We start from the raw sequence: 23,439 nt of genomic DNA on the forward strand, positions 1-23,439 counted from the left end.
CTTGTCAACAGGCTTGCATCTCTGGCCTTTTTAGCAGTAACCTGTTTCTTACATGTCTTTTACAGAAGCAGACTTCAGCAAGTATTAATTACAACAGGGAATTTCATGCATCAGGCATGGCAGCTGACTGTTGAGTCCTTTCTGGATATTATTTTACTTCACCACTTTTCAAGATGTTATTTCAGTTGGAGGTTTGCCATAGGGTCATTGGCCCCTTTGAGCTTCCCACATGGGATGAAAGTGGTACCTCAGATGGATCTAACTTGTGGTGATCATTTAATGCAGGAGGAGGAAATAGGAAAACAGTTAAATTTAATGCAGAAACTTTAAATAAATAATGGATCTACGTTTTTCTTTCTGTATAACTACAACAAATAAATATTCATTAAATTAAACATCAAAGATCTAATGCGTAGAAATCCCCCTTAATTTCTATGCTCTTTCTCCTTGTGCCATTTTGCAGGATGGGTATTGGGCAGATCACGCATGTGAAAAAAAACTTGGATACATTTGTAAAACGAAACCTTTGGGAGACGGTCCAAAGGAAGAGGAGATTGTTGAAGAAGGCTGCCAGAGAGTAAGTACAAAATAAGTTATGGAAGTTGAATACACACAACCTTATTGAAAGATCAAATGTAAGCCTAGTTATTGTGGGTGGTAGAAGTGATTAACCAAAAATAGATCTGTATTGCCATCACTAGAGCCATATGGCTTTTTCAACGTCCGGAACTTGTGAAGGAAGTTGTGCTGTATCAAACAGATTAAGGTTCTAGCTTCCCTTTGGTATTTGAGCCATGCTCTTGTTTGAATTCCCCAAACCTGTTGCCCTTGTAGCTAACCATTAGGCTTTCTGCCCTGAAATCAAGCTATTTTAGGGGATTTAGCTGGCCTACCCAGAGTTTCTGTTGGTCCAACTGCTTCAGCAAGGGCTACCCGTGGTGGTGGAGCTTGGAATGATGATATTTTTCTTTTGGCAGAGATCTAGCTTTGCTATGAACATACTGTTGATGTGAAAAAGAGGCTTTTTCCTTATGACTTAGTTCATTTCTATGGTTAACTGCAAATGTCTTTCTTGTGAATTGCTAAAATGAAGTACAGCATTGTCCATTTTAGAGCTGCTCTTCTTCAGTCCTTATTACTGTGTCTGCTGGCTAAAACTCATTTTTTTCCTACTAGATCTAAAGGTGTACCTGGTTATTTTTGCTTGTACATTGTTGCCTCTGTGCTTAAGTGGTGGGAGGGACTTGTATAATGAAAGGGGAGACCTGAGACCTATTCCTGACCAAAGGAAAAGGTACATGGTTACTAAATCAAGTCTACTATGTCCCCCTTGAATAATGATGCACTATTGAATATGTCCAGTACTTCAAATAAATAAATACATAAATAAATACTTCCATACTTCTTTGTTGTCTAGCTGTTTGGGAGGACAGAACCAATACTTATTTTCACAGCACCCATGTTCATCTTGTCCTTGGGGCTTGTACCATTGATGACTCTGTTGCTCTGTCTGGGGTTCTCTTTTCCCCGGTATCAGTCACTCTAACTCAGGGGTGGGAAATTATTTCAGGTGGAGGGCAGCTTACCAAGTTTTGGCAAGCCACTGTGGCCACAAGGATAGCCCCGCCCCTTGACAGGTGCCCCCCTCCCCCCTTGTCACTGTCTTGGGACCTGAAGTCCCACCTCTATCCCCTGACCTTTGCCACTAGAAGTCCTTTCCCTTGCTCCCCCAAGAAGTACTTGTTTCAGCAAGGATTGGAACAAGAAAAATACCAAATTATATTCTAAAAATCAAACATCTACTACAACATCAATTTAATTTGATTTCCAAAAATATTTTTGTCCTGATTTGCATGTGTTTGTGTTGTGCACATAGAGGTGCTTGTACAATAGCTTAAAATGAAGTCTTGCTCTTGTATATTATGGAAGGGTGTGGGTGGATGGGTATCAGTTTGTGGGTGTGTGGTTATGCAGGGTGTAGGGGAGCATGTGGGTGTGTGGGTGGGTATGTGGTGTGAGTGGGTATGGGGTTTGTGGGGGGATGTGAGTGTGTGTGGGAAGGGTTGTGGCATGTGTGAAGAGGGAGGATTTGTCCATAGCTAGTGCCCTGCCAGCCTGGACTCCACACTCCTGCTGCTCCTGTTCCTGTATTCCAGCTTATCCTGACTCCAGGGCTTCAGCGCAGCCCCATGCTCCCACTCACAGCCACTTCCCCCCATCTGCCACCACTGCTCTTCTGTTGCGTCTCCAATTTCCCCCTCCCCCAACCCTAGCTCATCGCTCCAGCGCCATGTTCCAGCTGCATGGCGGAGATGGCAGGACACAGAAAGAGCTGGACAGGCCTTGCCAGCACTGTACAGAGCCAACAGAGAATCTCAGGGGCCAGGCTGGCTCCTGCTGTTTCCTGCAACCCAGTGCTGCATCTGGGAACCACATGGTGCCAGAGCAACTGGTGGTTGGGAGGGTGGAGCAGGGAGCTGTGGCAGCAGTGGGTAAATGGCTATGGCACACCGGGAGCCGTGGCAGCGAGCTTCCTCTGGGTCCTACCCACCCTGGCTGCTGTCATCTTTGATAGGCAGCCAGGGCAGATAAATATTAATTTGCTAAATTTTTTAGTGGTCCCACGGGCTGGATAGAATGGCCTGGTGAGTCAGATCCAGCCCATGGGCCATATTTTGCCCACCCCTGATTTAGCTGGTTTCCCCTTTGAAGGATCCTTTACATCTTCATATCATTCTCAAAGCTTTTGCTGAGTCTTGCATAATATTCTCTGCTTCTGGGATATATTCTTACAGGCAAGCCTACTCTTAAAAGATTCTTCAAATGTAGTGTGCTACATCTGTGCTGCTAACACTGTTAACTATGCCTAATTCAGTAAAGATGCCTTCTGTCTGTGTAATAGTCATTCCCCAAACTCCACCCCCTCAGAATGACAACAAGTTGTTTGGAATCCTCTTACTTTTTTGGTCCACTGTTTTGCTACTGACACTTTTCAGAACTCTGATTCCTGTACTCAGAATATGTTTACACAGCTTCAGGGCAAACTTTCCCAGATATCTTTTCTTTATTCTGAAAAACAAGGATGGGCAAAGTCTGGCCTGCAGGCCAGATCCATCTGGCAATGGACTCCATTTCCCAGCAGTCCTTCCCTGCGTGGCTAGGGTCAGTTTCCATGGAGACCCCAGTAGCAGCTGTGCTATGATAGCATGGGGCTGGGGTTTCCATGGAGACCAGCCCCAGAAGTGCTGGCAGGGCACATGGCTGGATGGGGAGCTGCTTCAGGGCCAGGTAGGGGTCTTGCAGTGATGGCATGGACGAGAACAAGGGCAGAGCCACGATCTGCAGCCTGCATGCTCTGGGCAAGGGCATGCAGGCAGCAGATCGTGACTCTGCCCTGGCTCCTTGCAGCAGTGACATCATGGTCTAGAGCAGGGATAGGCGACATTTTTTGGCTGGAGTGCTAGAAAACATCACAATGCCTACCTTGGAAGGTGCCAGAGTGCTGGCATGCCAGAAAAACAAAATGAGGGGAGGGGGTACATGGCAGGTTGCCCTGCTTGTGCCCCTTGCCCCCCACCCAAAGTCCCTGCCCCCCAGTCCAGGCTCCGTGGCTGTCAGCAGCTACCCTGGCTCTGGGAAGCTGTTGCCAGTGATGGAGCCTGAGCTGTTCCCAGCAGGGCTTGCAGCATCCCAGCTGCTTGCTGGGAGCTGTCCGGGCTCCCAGCTGGCAGCAGGTACCCAGAGGCGGGGTCAGCTGCTGCCGGGAGGCTGTAAACATCTGTGCCAGGCTCCAGAGCCCCAGCATCAGCTCTGTACCAGCATGTGCATGCATGATTCAGAGTGGGGAGTGGGGGAGGGGCCTGAGGCAGCGCAACTCCCGTCTCTCTCCTGGTCCTAGCACAGAGCTGGTGACTGGGCTCTGGAGCCTGGTGCAGCTGTTTCTAGCCTGCCTGGGCTATGAGCAGCTGCAGCAAGCAGTGGACAGGCTGCAAACAACTGTGCTGGGCTCCACAGCTCCAGCATCAGCTGCATGCATGCACAGTCACCACCAGCACGATACAAGAGCTGTGGAGCCCAATGCTGCTGTTTGCAGCCTGCCCGCTGCTTTCTGCAGCTGCCCAGAGCCCAGGCTGGCTACAAACAGCTTCACCAGGCTCTGGAGCCCAGTCACCAGCTCTGTGCCAGGAGTGGGGGAGAAACCGGGGTTGCGCTGCCTCAGGTCCCTCCCCCACTGCCTGCTCTGAGGCACGCATGCATGCGCTGGTACAGAACTCATGCCTGGGCTCCAGAGCCCAGCAGAGCTGTTTGCAGCTTCCTGGCTGCAGCTGGCTCTGGTTCTGGGTAGCTGCTGCCAGCTGGGAGCCCAGGCTGCTCCCAGCAGGCAGCTGGGATGCTAAAAGCCCTGCTGGGAGCAGTCCAGGCTCCATTGCTGGCAGCAGCTACCCAGAGCTGGGGCTGGCTGTGGGTTGCTGAGCAAAATGGCCTCACATGCCATGCTTGGCAGAAGTGCCGGGCTTTGCCATCCCCTGGTCTGGAGCATGCAGGTTGCAGAATGTGGCTCTGCCCTGGCTCTGGACCACACTATCACCACTGCAAGATCCTAGCCTTGTCTCAGAACAGCTCCCTGCCCTGCCATTGCTGCTGTGGCCGGTCTCTATAGAAAACCCAGCACCCTGCTATCAAAGCACAGCTGCTGCTGGGGTGTCCATGGAAACCGGCTCCAGTCACATGGGCAGGGGCTTCTGAGAAATGGAGTCTGGCTGCCAGTTGGAGCTACCATTTTGCCCACCTCTGCTGCAGAAGTACTCCTGGGAGACTGGCAAAGTATTTGGTATGCTGGAAGTCACAGCAACTCTACTGTAAATTCCACTCTAAATTTTTTGATTTTTAGCTTGCGAAACATTAGAGAAAGTTTTAATATTAGCTGGGATATCCTTCCCTTTGAGAAACATCATGCTACACTTGATTTCTCATGTGTGGCTTTTCCCTTTTGACTAATTCAGTATGTTCTCGAGACCAGTGGTATTCAACCTGTGGTCTGCAAACGCTTAGGGGTTCACAGGCTGTCTAAGGGCTCCATGAAAGTTGACTATGATGAATCAAAAGTATGTGAATTACCACACTTACAATTCAAAGGGGTGCACACCTCCATTTGAAATTTCCAAAGGGGTCTGTACTTCCATTTGAAATTTTTTAGGGGTCTGCTAATGAAAAAATGTTGAAAAGCACTGCTCTAGACAAAGTTCTGCAGTGCTCTGTGTGTCAACAAAGCAGACAGCAATGTAGTCAAGCCTGAAACTTTTGGGGATGCCATTATGGATCCCTTAGGGAGAAAACACAGGTTTACTCAGAAACATTAAAAAAAATCATTATATGTTATAGCTTGTTGTGTACATGATGTAGCAATGATGTTTTCATAAGTTTTTGTTCCTGGTTACAATTATATAAAGAATTGTAAGTTTAATGATTGTTTATGGTGTGTACAACTTAGCAAGAACTTATATAGCATACATGGCATTGTTATTGTTAGAGTAACTTTTAATGAAAAATATTGACACTTTAAAGAACACAGTATATTTCATGCTTTTCTATAAATGGACTATACATTAAATATTCCTGTCCTCTAGAGTTTGTATGCCATAATGCTTTTGTGTTGAACCAGGTTAAAATTTCAGATGGAATACTTCATGTTGTTTCTTCATACAGGTAATGAAGCAGGGTGGAGAAAAGACGGTGATAATCCACATTCTGGCTTTTTTTTTTTTTTAACAAATCTTTTTTCTGAAATAGTTATCCCACAGGAAAATTGGGTCAGCTCCTTATTCTGAACAAGAAACAGAAACACTTCTGTGTTCTACTTATTGCAATGAAATGCTTTGCTAAATGCTTTTCTGTCTGCTTATTTGTCTGACTCGTTCTTATTGTTTCTTAGTTGTTTCAGGGTTTAGCTGTAGTATTGTTTGTAATAATTTTTAAAATAAAGTACAGCAGATTATAATGCATTCCAATCTTTGTGTGATTGCCTAATATTTATTTTGACAGGGCTGGAAAAGACATGGTTTTTATTGTTACCTGATTGGAAGTACATTTGCATCGTTTCCTGAAGCTAATCAGACCTGTGGAAGAAACCAGGCTAATCTAGCTAGTGTTGAAGACAGGTATATAAAAGGGCTTGTAATCTGAGAGCTGATAGGATCTTATCAGTAATGCTTTAAAATAATCTAGGTCACTGAAATAAAATTTTTGACGTTGATAAAAATTAGAGATAAGCGTGAGAAATGAAATTAAGTCTGCATATTAACCTTCTCAAAATTATTGTGCTTGAGGTTAAATACAAGGGGTTGAGTTCAGTTCATAGTCAAAAGGGACTGGTCTGAATAATCACTATTAAAGAGTCTACAGACCAAATTAGTCCCTCTTCTGTACTGGAGCAGCCCCATTATTACAAATAGGGCCAACAATGGTGTGTAACTTCAATTTCATAAAGATTTCAGTCAATGATAATTGAAGAGAATTATGTTTGATCTTTCTTAGCTGTGGTGGTTTAGCCAAGTTTAGTAAATTGTATGTCTGCTAAAGCTATTTTTTGTTGCCAAATGAGCAGCTATGGCTCTGAATCATAGAATCATAGAAAATTGGGTTGGAAGGGACCTCAGGAGGTCATCTAGTTCATCCCCCTGCTCAAAGCAGGACCATCCCCAACTTTATAATCACAGCAAGGCTTTGTCTAGCTGGATCTTAAAAACGTCCAAAGACTAAGATTCTATAACCTCTCTGGATAACCTGTTCCAGTGCTTTACTGTTCTTCTAATGAGCAAGTTTTTCCTAATATCTAACTTAAACTTTTCTTGCTGCAACTTGAGACAATTGCTTCTTGTTCTATCATCTGCCGCCACTGAGAACAGTTTAGCTCCATCCTCTTTGGAACCACCCTTCAGGTACCAGAAGGCTGGTATTAAATCCCCTCTTGATCTTCTCTTGTCTAGACTAACTAAGCCCAGTTTCCTTAGATTCTCCTCATAAATCATGTGCCCCATAGAGGATTTGATGTGAATGTGATAGGGGAAGCATATCCTCTGATCAAGAGGATTTTGATCAGAGGATCATGTGCTATTTTACCTAGTCACATTTTAAAGTATGCATACAGGCTAAGTACAGACATTTGGAGAGGTTATGGAGAGGTTAGATTGAGTTAAAAATGGCCACCCAATCTAAGAGAAGTCAGGATGGGGGGGAGGAGGGGCTAGCCAGGAGGAAAGAGTTGGAGGGATAGCAGGGCAAACAGGTTCAGGGGGTGGGGAGGGATTGGAGATCCATGGGAGGAATGGGGGGCAGATGGAATCTATGGGAGTGATTAGGGGGCTTGGAGGGGCAGGTGGCATCTTTGGAGGAATTAGGGGGCAAGCAGCTTCCACAGAAGGGATTGGGGGGCAGGTGGGAACTGCAGGAGCGATCAGGGAGGTTGGGGATACAGGCAGCATCCATAGGAGCAATCAGGGGGCTGGCAGTGTCCATAGGAGGAATTGGGGGGGGCATATGGGATCCATGGGAGGGGTCAGGGGGTAGGTGGGCTCTGCAGGAATGATCAGCAGGAGAGGCATGGTCCACCTGAGGTTGGTGGTATCTGGGAAGTCTTGGCAGGAACAGGGGAGTTCATGGAATCAGGGTGGGGGGTATTTTTAGGCCTCTGGTTCTCCCCTCAGCCCCCTGGTGAATCTACACCCTATCCCTCCTGCCTCTTACCCCACTGATATTTTCTTTCACAGCTCCCAGCATAAAGCATGTCCCTGATAAATCTGGCACTCAGGGGGCTTGTGGGATGGGAGGTTTGAGGGGAAGGGGATGTTCCATGGAGGGAATGAGGGGCAAGGGGCTGGGGAGGTGGGGCTAACAATAGCCTGAAGCAAGGGGGTGGGTAGGAAAAGCACAGCCTCAGGGCTGGGGTCAGCAGTTGGGCTTTACCAGCCCTGGGGCTGCACATATAAACATTCCAGGTATTGGTCTAACCTAGATAAATTAAGTATGAGTGTATATCAATCCAGATCTATCTTAGACTGGGTTCTGCCATTTTTAGACTGGTCTGTGGGCACAGAACTTCTGTTCTGTTATGGGCTCGGATTGATTTCTGACCACTGAGACTGGGTTTAAGTGCAGGATCTGCACCTGGGCAAACTAAGTTAGATTAGGTAGCCATATTTAATCTGATTCACCTCCCCCCAGTCTCCCCTCCCCCCGAATGTCTGTATTTATCTTAAAAGTATACATACAAACAAACTAAGCAAAGGGTAAATGGTTTTGTATCTGAGAATCCATCACCACGCAACTGAGTAAAATGTCATAGGTGCTGGTGATGCACAGTTTTGAATGTTACATGTTGGATGACTGAGAGCTCCTAGCTCCTAAGCAAAGCCCACTGTGTCAATATGGCTCTTTTTTATATTTGTTTTCTAGTGTTTTCTAGTGTCTAGACAGATCTCTTCATAGCATGGTCTGTACAGTATATGCTCTACATTGCATGGGCTGTACAGTGAAATGTGGTTAACTTTTTATGAGATAACTTGTTACTGTGGTCTTAGTGAACTAAACCTCTGCCAGAGTCCTACTGATTAATACACAGAACACTGGCACATTCATCAGCTGTTCAAGCACGTCATTTCTATATGTACACAGACTAAAATCACAATGGAATTGCTTCTGATAATTGAAAACTACTAACTTATGCCTTCTGTAGGACCTCTCAAGTCAGCTCATCTTACAAAGCATTGAAAACGTCAGCTTTTCTTGGCTCACTGAGACATGCACAAACAATCATTACATTTTTGCAGATGTACCTTCTGTTTTGGTGCTAAGTGAATGTAAAAGTGAAAAGCAAAACTCTGCCTATTTTACTTCCTCATAATCATGTAAATCCTATGTTGCAAGCACCCTAATTCTTGGTAGAAAGATTTACATTAAGCTTTTATCTACATAATCAAACAGTTCTTACATAGCAAGCTAAACAGAATCCTTTTTGTACCCATAATTTTTGTAATATTTTTGTCTTTATTTTAAATGTCAAAATGCATCTCATGAAAAGTCAAAAGTGGATAATTACTCACCTGTGGCTAATTATGTATTAGTACTTATCCCCTTGGAGTGATGATTTAACCACATTTTACTGAATTGTCCTGTATGTGGGCATATGTATGTATACAGGCAGTCCTCAACTTACGGTGTTTCACATTTGCGGTGCTCTGCCATTTACACCCATGTTATTACTTATGGTGCTGGATTCTCACACAGCACTACAGGGAAATTTACAATGAGAAAAAGAAGGCAGCAAAACAAACATCCCTGGATCAGCTTCTCTGGCTGCCGCACTTCAAGAGGAATGTGGCTAGCATTGAGAAGGTCCAGAGGAGGGCCACTTGCATGGTCAAGGGGCAGTGGGGCAGGCCCTACAAGGAGACGGTAAAGAGCCTGAACCTGTTCAGCCTCCACAAGAGAAGGCTAAGAGGGGATCTGATGGCTGTTTACAAACTCACCGGGGGGGCCAGCGAGAATTGGGGGAGGCTCTGTTCCTCCAGTCACCACCTGGGGTTACTAGGAATAATGGCCACAAATTGTTAGAGAGAAGGTTCAGGCTGGACATCAGGAGACATTACTTTACAGTTAGGGCTGCCAGGCTCTGGAATGGACTCCCAAGGGAGGTAGTACTCTCTCCTACCTTCAGGGTCTTCAAGAGGAGGCTGGACAGATATTTGGCTGGGGTGATATGACTGCGGCACCCATTCCTGCATGGGGTAGGAGGTTGGACCTGATGATCTGTTTAGGTCCCTTCTGACCCTAAGCAGTATGAAAGTATGAAACATCAAGTGGCCCTAAGTCTCCACAAAAATCCCCCCAAAGAAGCTCTTCTGAATTCCATGACCCTGATGAAGGTGTGCCTTCACCTTCTGATTAAATAAAATTTTATGTGATTAGTTGCTGTATTGCCCTGTTTAATCGATATGGTGTTTATGGTCATTTCTATAAAAAGTTGGGCATCAGCCCTTGGTCAGGAACATAACCCCCTATTATAACATTGTTTCTATGGGAAAATCAGATTCGACTCGCATCATTTTGACTTACAGCATCTCTTCCAGGAATGTAACCCGCCATAAGTGCGAGGACTGCCTGTACTGTGCATTCTAATTTAATGCAAATGATCAACAGCCAGTTTCACCTGGCCTTCAAATTATACAAATACATATGTTTAATTAGTTTGACATTTCAAGATTGTACCTGTTTTGATGACTCTTATAGGTATTTCTTGAACTTATTATAATTGACTTTCCTTCTACATCTCTCCAGTCCTTGGCACTTTGTCTTTTTGATTCTCAGTTCTCAGCTTACATGGTTGTTAATTTAAGTAGGTAATTTCATTTTTTATAATTCTACTCTAGACATCACACTTTGGTTTATTTCCTTTCTAGCCTTCAAACCCTTAAAAAGCTCAGAAATAGATACTTTTTCCTCATTTAACATTAAACTGACTTGTATATAGCAACAAGTAATTAAAAATGTAGCTATTGTAAGCAGTGGTATAGGTAATGACCTTTGCACCCTGAGCAAAACTCCCATCCTTTGTGTGTGTGTGTGGGGGGGGAACTGCTGGAGAGCAGGAGAGCAAGATGGGGGAAAGAGGGTTATCTTACCTTCCTCAAGTGTCCCCATATCTGTGGCCTCTGGCTGGGCAGTGCATAGCTGCTTCACCCATGGCAAAGATTGAAGGGGAGGCGGGGGCCTTTTTGGTGCCCCCTCCAAGTTGGCACCTGGGGCCGATGCCCCTCTTCCATCCTTCAGTTACCCTGAGTCTAAGAACTAAGATTAAAGAGGGTTTCTTCTTTATCCTTCCTTTGTTCACCTCCACTTTAGTCCTCCACCATGTAATCTTGTTTACAGAAAAAAGGAAGAAGTGATTTGATTTCAAAGTTCACACAATACTTATTGAGTGGTAGTTAGCTGTATTAATCTACATTCATAATTAGAAACTTATTTCTGAATGAGTTAGTCTTTAAGTTGCTACTCTGCCCTGCCTCCTGCCTGACAATATTTATTCATAAATATTATGTTCCTTTGCTTTGTCTGAATAAACCACTCATTTATAAACTCTTACATAAATCATTTAATGAAAATGACACATTTTGATTAAATCTAGATGTAATATCAATTCAATATTTTATTTTATTTTATTACAGATATGAACAAGCCTATCTGACTAGTCTGATTGGGTTGAGGCCTGAAAAATATTTTTGGATTGGCCTTTCAGATATACAAGAAAAAGGGACTTTCAAGTGGACAAGTGGTGAATCTGTCTTATTCACCCACTGGAATTCAGAAATGCCTGGTATGTATGAGACTACGTTGAAAATAGCATCTAGTCATGTTGTTCGGCATCAAAAGACTGCACTGGCTCTTTGGTGGTTGGGTTTTGTCATTAGAAAGTTTGTTACTTTGGCATAAATGGTGGAATGATGCCTGCATTATGTTAGCCTGCTGGTTCATTCTTTTTGGTAAAGGTTTAAACTGAAATCAAGATTTATGGGCTGGTCAGTTTAATGCAGGGTAACTTAGTGCTGTATGTTTAGGGGCAAAAGAGAATGAAGAAAAAAAATCTTATATGTGATCTGTGGCATTTGAAGTATTCATCCTAAAAATATAGGCATGTACAGGATGAAAATATAATTTCTTACAAACAGGTTTTCCTGTAAACATTAGATTACTTAAATTGTTTTTATATCTGAGGATTTTTCAGTATACTCGAAGTGAACTACTCAAGTATAAGTCACCCTGTAGCAGAAGATCAGAACAAGAGTTTTTGCAGCTCTTAACTCCTAAACATTATTCTCAACAATTAAGTACTATTGGGCATTGTGCTGGCAGGTTTACCAACCAGTCCTTAACAACTCTCTCCACCCCCAAAAAACCCCCAAAACAAACAAACAAAAAAGCTATAACATTTCTCCATAATATCAATTAAAAATCTGAGCCATCCAGAAAAAAACTAAGCAGCTGTGAGCTTGATGGAAGATCCATTATCTAAATTAAGCTGGATGCAAATACTGATGCATGGACGGAGTAAAGCCACCATGTGTCTGAGCAGGAGTACAGCAATATGCCCTGCAGGGAGCTCCCCATCAGGTCTGTGGCCTATGGGAACTTCCACAGTGCCCTTCCCCCACCCCAGCCACATGCTGCCACTTTGTCCCATTGGCTGCTTGCTTGGATGGTAGTCAGAGCCATGCTTCCCCAGGCATTCTGAGGACTGGGCAGGACAAGGAAAGGTGCAGTGTAGCTGGGACAGAGATATGGGGCAGGAGGAGCAAGAAGTTATAGGTAGAAATTTGTCTTAGTTTGGGGGGAGCAGGGATGGCAGGCATCAGGCTGAGGTTGAGACAGGGTTCTGTTGCAAGTGTCAGGGTGTAGGGTCAGTTGGGACCTCTGGGATAAAGGCAGCACAGTGTAAAACTGTTGTTGCAGTCACATAAGACTGTGGTCTGTGTTAAAACCCTAAATTTGAGCCTGGCTCTTACTGAAGTTTAGGACCTGGCAGAATATTTATATTATTTACATATTTATATTATGTAAAATATTTACATGTTTATATTATGTAAAATATGCATCAGTAAAAATGTATGGTTGTCAGTAAAAATCTTTCAGTAAAAAAAATGTGGGGCTTGGCAACTCTGGAGCTGGCCTTTGGCAATGGATGGGCTATATTCATTGTGACCAATTTCTATATTGTTTTTATTAAGTTACTAGGTTTAAGATTTAGGTTCAAATATTTTAGGCATTCAGAAATGCCTACTGGCTTTGATAGTTTGTATGTTTCCTACAGTGTAACATATATACAGACAAAATGCTCATCAGAGAGAATCGTAATTGAGATCAGAGCATCAAAAAAATAAGCCTCTATCACCTGAGTTGAGAGAATTGCAGATTGTGGTGTTTCACTGCTGGCTTAGAGGCACAGTAAGCTCATTGAGCACCCAGGGAAGGGAGGGGTGCGGTGGTGGAGGGTGGCACTGAATGCTCCCAACCGCTACTGGGTTGGCCGTTAAAGGGTGACAGGATGATATGCATTTATTCAGTTTGCCAATATATGGTTAAATCACAAATTCAGGGAATGATCTTAATGATTTTTTTGTTTGAATATGAGTTTGAATTTGTGCAGAAATATATATTTTTGTAATATCAGAACAGAATTCAAATCATATGCAATTTTGATATTTCTATATTTTTACTTACAAAAAGGAAGAAAGCCTGGTTGTGTTGCTATGAGAACTGGAATTGCAGGTGGATTATGGGATGTTATAAAATGTGAAGAAAAGGCAAAATTTCTCTGCAAACAGTGGGCTGAGGGAGTGACGCCTCCACCTGTACCTACAACAACTCCTGTCCCCACGTGCCCTGGTGGCTGGGATTCAAGTAATCGCATCAGCTTCTGTTTCAAAGTAAGTGTACTTAATTTTGAGTTAGGTAGATATTGTACTTGAAGTTAATAAATGCAAAAGGAATGTAAACAATAATAACTGGCATAAAAGCATATAAATACTGAAATGATCCTTGAGTATTCTGTAAACTGAGGGCATGTCACAGCTTTCTCAGGAGAAACCACATCTGTACAGACGTTCAGGATTCTTCTCCCAGAAAAAAACTGGCTGCTCTGGGAGAAAAATGACCCAGGAATGACAAAGGTTAAATCCTTTCTGGAAGAGAGCAAACTTCTATACAGATTTTCTTCTGATAGAAGGCACAGCAGAGTCCTTCAGCTTCCCAGTGTGCTTTGTCCCTGCTCCTTCCTCTGGGAGACAATGTTATTCATTTGACTCTGCTATTTCAGCCTAGTATTCACAATCCCAACATTGTCCTGCAAGGAGACATAGGTAACCCTGAACGGTGGATCAGCCATGGTGGTTTGTGCATTGCTGTCATCTGTCTACCAGCTTGAAGAAGCCAGAGTATGCTGACATGTATGCGCAGAGGCCACCTGGCTTTGTAGCTTCAGCACTGCAAGCTCCCTGCTTTACAGGGGTTCAAGCATTCAAATGTCTGTTCAGTGGGGTTTGTGGTTTTCGCTGTTAAAAAAACCCAAAATTTGTGTTTTTCCTCAGTTAAAATGAAACTCCACTATGTATGTAGGTACCAGTTGAAAACGATGTTTTATTGATATGTTTACAATTTTATATTGTAAAACTGGATATGGAGCTGCACCCAGGTGGGACCAGCTGCCTCTGTGGCCCAATGGGTGGGATCTGGGGTGCAAGGGAGTGCCACTTACTAAGGTGAGGCACAGCAGTGGCTACTGCGGTACTTCAGAGTTGTGCCCCCTGCTGTTGCTGGGTGGGCTGGGGTGCATCACCTTGGGGTCCATGGCAGCACAATGCTCCCTCCTGCACCAGGTTCTGCCTGCTGGGTGGTGGAGGTGGCTTCTTGAGAGATGGTCCAGCCTTGTTGCAGCTCTGCACCCCACTGCAGCACAGGAATCTCAGGGGGCACATGCCCTGCCCCCTTTGCCATGTTGCCTTGCCCCCCCCTCGCTGCATTGCCTGTATTTTCCCACCCACCCACACATTGACTGTGCCCCCCACAACTCATAGACTTACTTGGAGGGAGCTGTGGGTGCTTCAGGAGCTGCTCTCCAGCACTCTACCTGGCTGCCATGTGCATGTATGCATGTGGCACCCTCTGCATCTTGCTCCTTGAGTCCTAGGCTAGAAGTCTCCCAGTCTGCAAAGGAAAATCTATAATTTCCTGCATTTTTGTCCTTTAAAGGAGAAAAATCCATGGTTTTCCCCCCTTAAAAGGGAAAATCTGTGATCTGTGTGAGTATCTGCACTGTGAGTTCACTTTAATGAGGAGAAATTTGCAATTTTCTTCTTTAAAGGAAAAAATCTGTGATTTCTCCTTTAAAGTGGAAAACCTGTGTTTTTTTCCATTCAAGGAGAAAATCCACCTTTTCTCACAGCAAACAGAAAACCCAAATCCCTGCTCTTCTGGCATCTGCAAGTAAGTTTCTCACCAGAAAAACAAACCTGGGAGAATTCTCTTAGGACATTTGAATGTGTGTTTGCAGACTTATTTACAAAGCACATATAGAAGAGGTACCTAATCCATCACTGAAATGCCAACAAGTTCTCTAAATTTTTAAATGCGAATCAGTAGCTCCTTCAAGTTTTAAATGGGCCTTTCCTCATGTGTTGTAATATAGCAAATATTGCTCTCCCAAGTGTTCTCCTGTTAACTATGAAGCAAACATTTCCAAGTGAGATAGTCTCAATGTATTCAGTTATACTTATAACCTATTTTTAATTTTGCATGACTTGCTTTTTGACTTGTTATGACATCCTACCACAGGAAAAATGGCAAAGGTTTCTTAATTTTTATGATGCACACAATGTACTGTATCTGATTATAAAATATACTTTCTCTAGCCTTATTCAAGAGAACAAAAGAAAACTTGGTTTGAATCTCGAGATTTTTGTAGAGCTATAGGAGGAGATCTGGCCACGGTTAATGGTAAAGAAGAACAGTATGCAATATGGCGCTCTATAGCGTGAGTATCTGCACTGTGAGTTCACCTTAATAAGGAGAAATTTACCTTTTGATCCTTTCTGAAATAGTTGTTTTAAGTTGAAAATTTATAATCTAGTGTAATATTTATTGTTCCAGTTAAAATTTCAGTGCTATCAGCCAATTTATCAAAGCTATTAGCAGTTGTGAATAATTATTTTTCTTAATTATCTGGAGACAGATGCTTAGTATTTGCATACAAGTCTAACAAATTTAAGAAAATGTTTTACAAAGAGTTTATCAAACTGTTTAAGGTGATAATTTTGTTTACTTTGTATGTGTGCGTTTTGCTTATCCTCTTTCCATACTGAATGTTTTAGAAACAGTGGATTCTATCATCAAAATTTCTGGATTGGTTTATTTTACTTGAATCCTGATGATGGATTTTCCTGGAGTGATGGTTTTCCAGTGAGTAATTGTTTTTCACAAGAATATTTTTTTCATGATGTCATGATCTGTCCATTATCTTTCTATTCCCAATCATATGCACTGACTAGATTTGGTATAGCTGAATAGTAAGCTCAAAACTAGATTGGGCATGCAATACACTATTTTTTTTTATTTATAAAATGGAATTAAAATGAAGGGGATAAAAATAATGAATAAGACAATATAGTTTCTATACATGGATTACATTTACAATATTAAAGTTCCTTTGACTGTTCTAAGGAAGAAGGGTTTTTCAACGTTCATTTTTTTTCTTGGCCATCTCTCATTATACAGGGCTGACAAAATTAATGTAGATGCAAAGTATAATGAGAAATATTTCTAAATATTTCCTGTTATACTTGGAACCATGTATAGTTTCTCCTTTCTCCTTTGTTTTGTATGGCTGATAAGGGAAGGGGTAAGGAGCAGAGCAGCTGATCACAGAGGGGGCAGGGAACAGAGGGGCAGATAATGGAGGGGGCAGGAGTCAGTGCGACATTCAGGACATATACACACATGCAAACACTTGTGCTTTCAGCAGCTCAAATAGAGGCAGTGCAAATTTGAACTGGGGCTTTTTGCTTCAGCACGCATGCTCGGACATGCACTTTGTGGTGGAGCAAATTGTGCCACTTGGGGCAAAATAACCCTGCCTGGCTCCTCCCAGATCTTCGGCCAGGGGGAGCTAGAGTCCAGGGCCAGCACCTGTGCTGTCCCCAGCAGTATAAAAACTGCCCAGGCAAGTAGCTCAGGGCTACTAGCTCTCAGGAGCTTCTGGGGCCCAGCCAGTTGGTACCTGGGGACACTACCCCTTGTGCCAGCTGGACTGCTGAAGCAGCTCTGAGAGTTCCCTGCACCCTCTACCCACTGCAGGGGTCTGGCAGTGGGGGCTGCTGCCTTGCTGTGATCTGAACACCTGCCAGACCTGGATGGGGACTTCAGAGCCAGCAGAGGCATCTGCCCCTCTGGGCCAGCTGCCAGTGGTCTGCAGTTGCAGGGTCGGCCTTTGTGTGGCACTACTGCCATTTGTGCCCCCTGCCCAGCCATCTGGGCAGCTATCACCCGGAAGATGTTCCAGGTGTGGTGGCCTGCTTTGAACTGTCAAAGCATGTCCTCCTGGCCCCATTTGTCCAGGAGGTCAGCCACAGCCAGCTGGGTCCAAGGTGCCTGCTCTGATCAAGCCAATGGCCTCCCTAGTAGGAATTTTGGTGTTTCCTATTGGAAAACTAAAAAATCCCCAATAAAAAAAATCCCAAAGTCACTCTGTAAAATACCCCCAAATCCATGTTTCTCCACAAGTAAAACAAAAGACCACTATAAAGAGAGCAAGACAGAGACAGCGATCTGTTTGACAATGTTTTATTGATATATCTTACAGTGTTAAAGCAAGTCTCTTATCATAATAATAAAGTGAACTCTAAATACATGTTTCATGAATTCATGAATACATGTTTTGCTGCACTCTGACATGGCGATGACCCCCACACAAGGGGTTTGGCTCTGCCAACAGGGGGTCTGGACCTCTCACAAGGGGTACGGCCCCCCAACAGGGGGTTCAACCCCTAAACAAGGGGTATGGGCCCCCAACAGGGGGCCAGATGGCCCCCCACAGGGGCTACCAACCTCATTGCAAGGCCTACATGCCCCACCCCAGCCCGCCAATTGCTGCCCCATCTGTCCCCTTCCCCACCAGTTGCTGCAGCCCCCCAATGGCTGCCCCACCCTGCCCTACCCCCAATCCCTCAGACACCTCAATGGCTGCCAGAACATTTCCATGGAGGATCCAGCCTCCAGTTGCCTCAGGACATGGTCCTGACCATGTCCTGCTCCGCTTTTTAAAATATTGATAGTTTTAGAGCCCTGGATATCTAGGGGTCTAATTTTCTCTCCGTGCTGCAAACTTACAGTGTGGGGAACTTTTTTTTGTTCCTGTGCATGCCTGTTGCCCCACCTCAAAGGGGTTTGATGTGGCGCAAGAGGCACGCATGTGGATGCGCCCTCAAAAGGGTGGGGTTTAATTTGTGGCACACGTGGACTTATAGCATGTTTGCCAAAAAGGTTGGTCACTGCTTTACTAGCTGTATGTCAGAGTAACTCTACTAAGCAATGATGTAAAACTAGAGTTAACACAATAGTGCATTTTATGGATGTGTTCAATTTCAAATAAAGGTGGTCAAAATATTTTGATGGGGCAGTTTTCTATCAGAAGATGCTGGCATGTATCACAGGAACATCATAATTTAACAATATTTTCTCCTGAAAAAGTTTCAACTTTTTGTTTTTCCTTCAATAAAGTTGAAATATTTTGCTACAATTAAATGTGTTCGTTGATTCATTGCACTTTTTTTAGCTATATTGCAAGTTTAAATGTAACAATTGTAATCTTAATAATATATATATCAAATATTTTAATGTTATCAAAACAAAACATTCCAGTGGTTCCTAACTGAAATATTGCAAAACTTCTGTTGTACAATAAATCATTGTTATTGTATTTAACTATTTAGAATTAAAAAATCAACATTTATACATCTTGTTTGGAAATTCCAACTTCTGATCTGTTACATTAACACTGGAAAGCCATCTTGGTTTGCTGTTTTAATACTATGAAACCCAATTATGTCCTTTTTATACGAATAAAATTGTAACCAAACTGTGTTTTCATGACAGGTAAGGTATGAAAACTGGGCCTTTGGAGAGCCAAATAATTATCAAGGAGTTGAACTTTGTGTGGAGCTTACCGGAGATTCTAGCATGCTATGGAATGACAGGCACTGCGATTATTTACATGCCTGGATTTGTCAAATAAAAAAAGGTACGACTACTTTCCTCTTTAAATTGGGACAAAAACCACCCTTCACCACACACCTCAAGAAGCAGATATTTCTTTAAAAAGCCTAAAGCTTTGTAAAATTATCTCTGGAATATCGTGTACAAAAATGAAATGTAAAAATTGCATTAGTTTGCTTCATTCCAGTAAGTTCAGAGATACAGAATATTTAACTGGGTCCCTGCTGTTTTCTTTGAGACTTTTTCTTGCTCTTTTTCCATGACTTAAACCAAACAATGACGTTTCTTTCCTTATCACAAGCCCAAGTAGAGTGAATTTCAAATTCACTTCTGATTTTTCATTTGCATTGGTTCAAACTTTTCCAAACAAATTATATTTAGAGTTTAATTGCTTGAGTCCAGGTTCAGGTCTTTGGAAAACATTTATTTTATGATGGCATCAAGCTGAACAGTTCTACATGCAAACAATATATAGTTAACAAAGCTCTGACAATTATTTCATCACAGAAACCTATTTTGGAAGAGTTTAGATGGAAATTGAGATGTTATTAATGAAAGTAAACTGCTGGTTAGACCCAAAAAATCAACTTCATGCTGATAAAAAGATTTATAGAAAATGCAGTGAGAAATTCCTCTAAGAAATTACTACCTTTGAGATGTTGTTTTTTCTGGAAGATAAATCATTATAAACAAATGATCTAAGCCTGGTTGCTGAGCCTTGCCATTCTTCTGCTCCCAGCCTGAATTCATGAAATCCACTGGCAAAATGCCCCATTCCTTCTTGTGATGGTCCAAGTAGGGAATCCCAACCTACTATTGCTATCAACTACTCTTTTAATTTTACAGGTCTGTGTTGTGGAAGGGTTGGTATGTTGCTATATGATAATGTTTTGATTTTTTTCAGTTTGTATGTTAAAAATAGAAGATATCTAAGAAATTACATGTAAAATGATATTTTAAAACTTAAATTAAGTTGCAAAGTCAGGCACTCAAAATTGAGAAAGTCTGTTAAAGTTATCTCTTCAGCCTTAATTTTGGGCATCCCTATGCATATGTGTTGTGATACCATATTACATTATAACCCATAATGGTTTCGTTTCAAAGGTTTATTGCCTCATTCATTGTTTGTTGGTGCCACTCTGGCCTCATGACTTGTTTACTGTGCACTGTTCAAACCCTGTTCTGATGACCAAACTGTTTAATTTCCTCATTGGATTTTCTGTTATGTCCATTGCTGTTGTACCAGAATGCTTTGAAGCACAATTGTGTAATGAGGCATTAGCTTCCTTCTCTTCCTGCAAATGGGAAATGAAAATTTGCAAATTAACTTGTAAACTTGTAAATTAACTTATTTTCTACCTTGGTGAACACATAACACCTACAAAGTCTCCCTATGCCTGATGAAGGCTGTTTGTGCTGAATAGCTTGCAAATAATTTTTGTCCAAATATTTAGTTGGTCTAATAAAAATGTCACATCTACCTAAAGAATCTTGCCTCCTTAGACCAGCAACCTTGCTAAAGTCATGATATATCATGTCCACTTTGCTTGGCATCCACAGAACCAGTCATTTCATCATAAAAGGCAATCAAGTCGTTCAGGCATGACTTGCCATTGGTCAATCCATGCTGACTGTTCCAAATCACCTTCTCCTCCAAGTGCTTAGAAATGGATTCCTTGAAGATCTGCTTCATGATTTTTTCCAGGGACTGAGTTGAGGCTGACTGGTCTGTAGTTCCCTGTATCCTCCTCCTTTCCTTTCTTAAAGATGAACATTATATTTGCTCTTTTCCAATCATCTGGGACCTCTCCCTGTTGCCATGAATTTTCAAAGACAATGGCCAGTGGCTCTGCAATCGCATTGGCCAACTCCCTTGGCATCCTTGGGTTCATTACATCTGGCCCCATGGACTTGTATATGTACAGCTTTTCTAAATAGTCCCTAACCTTTTCTTGACTGCTCACCTTCTCCCCACGCTATGCTGCCAGATGCAGTAATCTAGGAGCTGACCTTGCCTGTGAAGACTGAAGTGAAAAAGGCATTGACTACTTCAGCCTTTTCTGCATAATTGGTCACTGGGATGCCTCCTCCATTCAGTAAAGGGCCCACTTTTTCTGTGATCTTCCTCTTGTTGGTGACATAGAAATGTTTCTTGTTACCCTTTGTATGCCTTGCTGGCTGAAACTCCAATTGTGCTTTGGCCTTCCTGATTTCATTCCTGCATGCCTGAATACTCTTACACTCCTCCCTATACGAAGCTTCTTCCTTTGTGTTTTATCTCAGTGAAGAGCTCTCTGCTAATCCAAGCTGGTCTTCTACCATATTCACTAGTCTTCCTGTACATTGGGATGGTTCATTCCTGTGCCCTCTGTAAGGTTTCTTTAAAATATGACCAGCTGTCCTGAACTCATTTCCCCCTCACACTGGCCTGCCAGGGGATTCTGCTCATCAGTTCCCTGAGTGAGTCAAAGCCTGCTTTTCTGAAGTCCAGGGTCCATACCTTGCTGCTCTCGTTCCTTCTTTTCCTCAGGATCCTAAATTCAATCATTTTATGGTCACTGGTGCCCAAGTTGCTACCCACTACTACATTCCCCATCAATCCTTCCCTGTTTCTGAGAAGCAGCTCAAAAAGAGCATGGCCCCTAGTTGCCTGCTCTAGCACTTGCACCAGGAAGTTATCCCCGCCACTCTCCAAAAGCTTCCTGCATTGCCTGTGCACAGCTGTATTGTCCTCCCAGCAGATGTCAGGGTGATTGAAGTCCCCCATGAGAACGGTAATCTGGAAAGTGCCTCTATCCATTTGAAGAAAGCCTCATCCACCTTATCCTCCTGGTCTGGTGGTCTATAGCAGAGCCTACCACAACATCACTCTTGTTGCCCTCTCCTCTGGCCCTAACTCAGAGACTTTCAACAAGCCTGTCTTCAGTTTCATGCTGGATCTCTAAGCCAATCATACAGCTCTTTTCCATAAAGTGCAACTCTTTTTCCTCCTTCTCCTCCTCTTCCTCCTCCTCCCTCCTGCTTGTCCTTCCTGAACAGTTTATACCCATCCACGACAGTGCTCTAGTCCTGAAAGCTATCCTACCAAGTCTCTGTTATTCCAATCAAATCACAGTTCTATAATTCTGTAAGGATTTCCAGTTCTTCCTACTTGTTTCCTAGGCACTGTACATTCATGTACAGACACTTGAGATAACAAGCCAATTGCGTGACTTTCTCAGGAAGAATGAGAAGACTTTCCCTGTTGCCCTCACTTGCTTGTGCTTCTTTCAGGGCACCCAGTTCTCCACTTACCTTAGGCCTTTATGTGTATAAAGTGCTGTAGCTGTGTAGCAGTCTGCCAGCTCAAGGAGCCTGGAGGCAGTCTTCAGGCTTGCAAGGGCAACAACCCAGGTGTATGCAGTGAAACCTGGTTACAGATTGCATTGGCCAACTCCTAGGAGGACTGGGACAGCTGATCCAGATAATGAGCTAGCCCACAGAAAGTTAAGAGGGATCCTGAGGAAAGTTGCCAGGGAGAGAGAGACTGCCAGAGGCCATGTGTTAGGCTCTTAGGGAGAGGAGCCTGAGGCAGGCAGACAGTTGATGGCTGATGGCCAAGGCAGGCAGACAGCAGGGAGTGGAAGGCTGAAAGCTGAGACAGGCAGATGACCAGGAAGGTGAGAGCTGGTGGGTCAGTAAAGTAGAGCTGGAGGACCCTGCTTGGACTGCCTTCTCCTGGGAGGCGGCCAGAGACTGAGTGTGCATCAGAGACTATGTGCATGCCTTGAGAGAAGTGAGAGAAGTGTGGGCTGGTAGCAGGAGACTCTAACCCAGGCATTCCCTTTGGTCTGGGAAAACTGTATCGTGTGCTTGTACAGTGACACATGCCTATGTGGATTGACTTCTGCCTGGAGACAGCTTTCCCCAGGGGAGTATTGACAATAAACAGGGTCTGTGAGCCAGGAAAAAGGACACTGAAGGACCATGAGTGAGCTATTTAACCCTGGATGTGCTACAAGCACATTTCCTATTGATGTCAGTTGATGCAGTATGTACTCAGCACTTCCTCAGATGAAACTCTGGCATCTCAAGTGAAGTACCCAAAAAACAAGAATCACACAGCTAGTGATTACTTGTGAAAAGTTTGGTTAAAGTGACTTGCCCAGCATTACATAGATGCTTTGTGAAAGAAGATGCTATTTAAAAAAGCATTCAGCTGACTTAGCTATAAGACCATCCTCTCCCTGCAGTCCCATGCCACACTCCCAGCTTCTGCAGTAAATGACAAGATGCCTTGCAGACAACAGCCTATTCAATACATAATTCTGATCATTGCTGCAACTGCATGTGCTTATGTAATTAAAGACTGTCTTACAATTCAGGCAACATGGTGAGGAGAAAATAGGTTTATGTGGGTGACCTTATTTTACTAATTTATGACTTTTCAGATTGTACGGTCTTTTTGCATTAACAAAATCAAGGTTAAATGGCCTAGTAAATTTAGCAGTGTGGGGCATACAGATGTTGTTCCCTGTGCATATTGAAACAGTAAGAATTCAGTTCCAACACATTTAAAGGGAACTTACCATAAATATATTGCATTTAAGGAATAAAAGGGTTTTTATTAATTAATTATGGACCAAT

At 43.2% G+C, this 23,439-nt stretch overlaps 1 protein-coding gene across 2 annotated transcripts in view; it reads left to right on the top strand.

Annotated features, from left to right (window-relative positions):
* The window catches only part of LOC149864949 (macrophage mannose receptor 1-like), a 109,666-nt gene that overhangs the window by 41,504 nt on the left and 44,723 nt on the right, over nucleotides 1-23,439 (top strand). For both annotated transcript variants that reach the window (XM_090047237.1, XM_090047236.1), the window contains exons 9-15: nucleotides 464-577; nucleotides 6,043-6,158; nucleotides 11,220-11,368; nucleotides 13,276-13,475; nucleotides 15,456-15,577; nucleotides 15,915-16,002; nucleotides 18,694-18,838. In XM_090047237.1, coding sequence (XP_089903363.1) covers nucleotides 464-577; nucleotides 6,043-6,158; nucleotides 11,220-11,368; nucleotides 13,276-13,475; nucleotides 15,456-15,577; nucleotides 15,915-16,002; nucleotides 18,694-18,838 — 934 coding nt within the window. The remainder of the gene's footprint in view (nucleotides 1-463; nucleotides 578-6,042; nucleotides 6,159-11,219; nucleotides 11,369-13,275; nucleotides 13,476-15,455; nucleotides 15,578-15,914; nucleotides 16,003-18,693; nucleotides 18,839-23,439) is intronic.

Source organism: Crocodylus siamensis, chromosome 5 (assembly GCF_052110815.1).
Source record: "Crocodylus siamensis isolate JL-2025a chromosome 5, ASM5211081v1, whole genome shotgun sequence".
NCBI lineage: Eukaryota > Metazoa > Chordata > Crocodylia > Crocodylidae > Crocodylus > Crocodylus siamensis.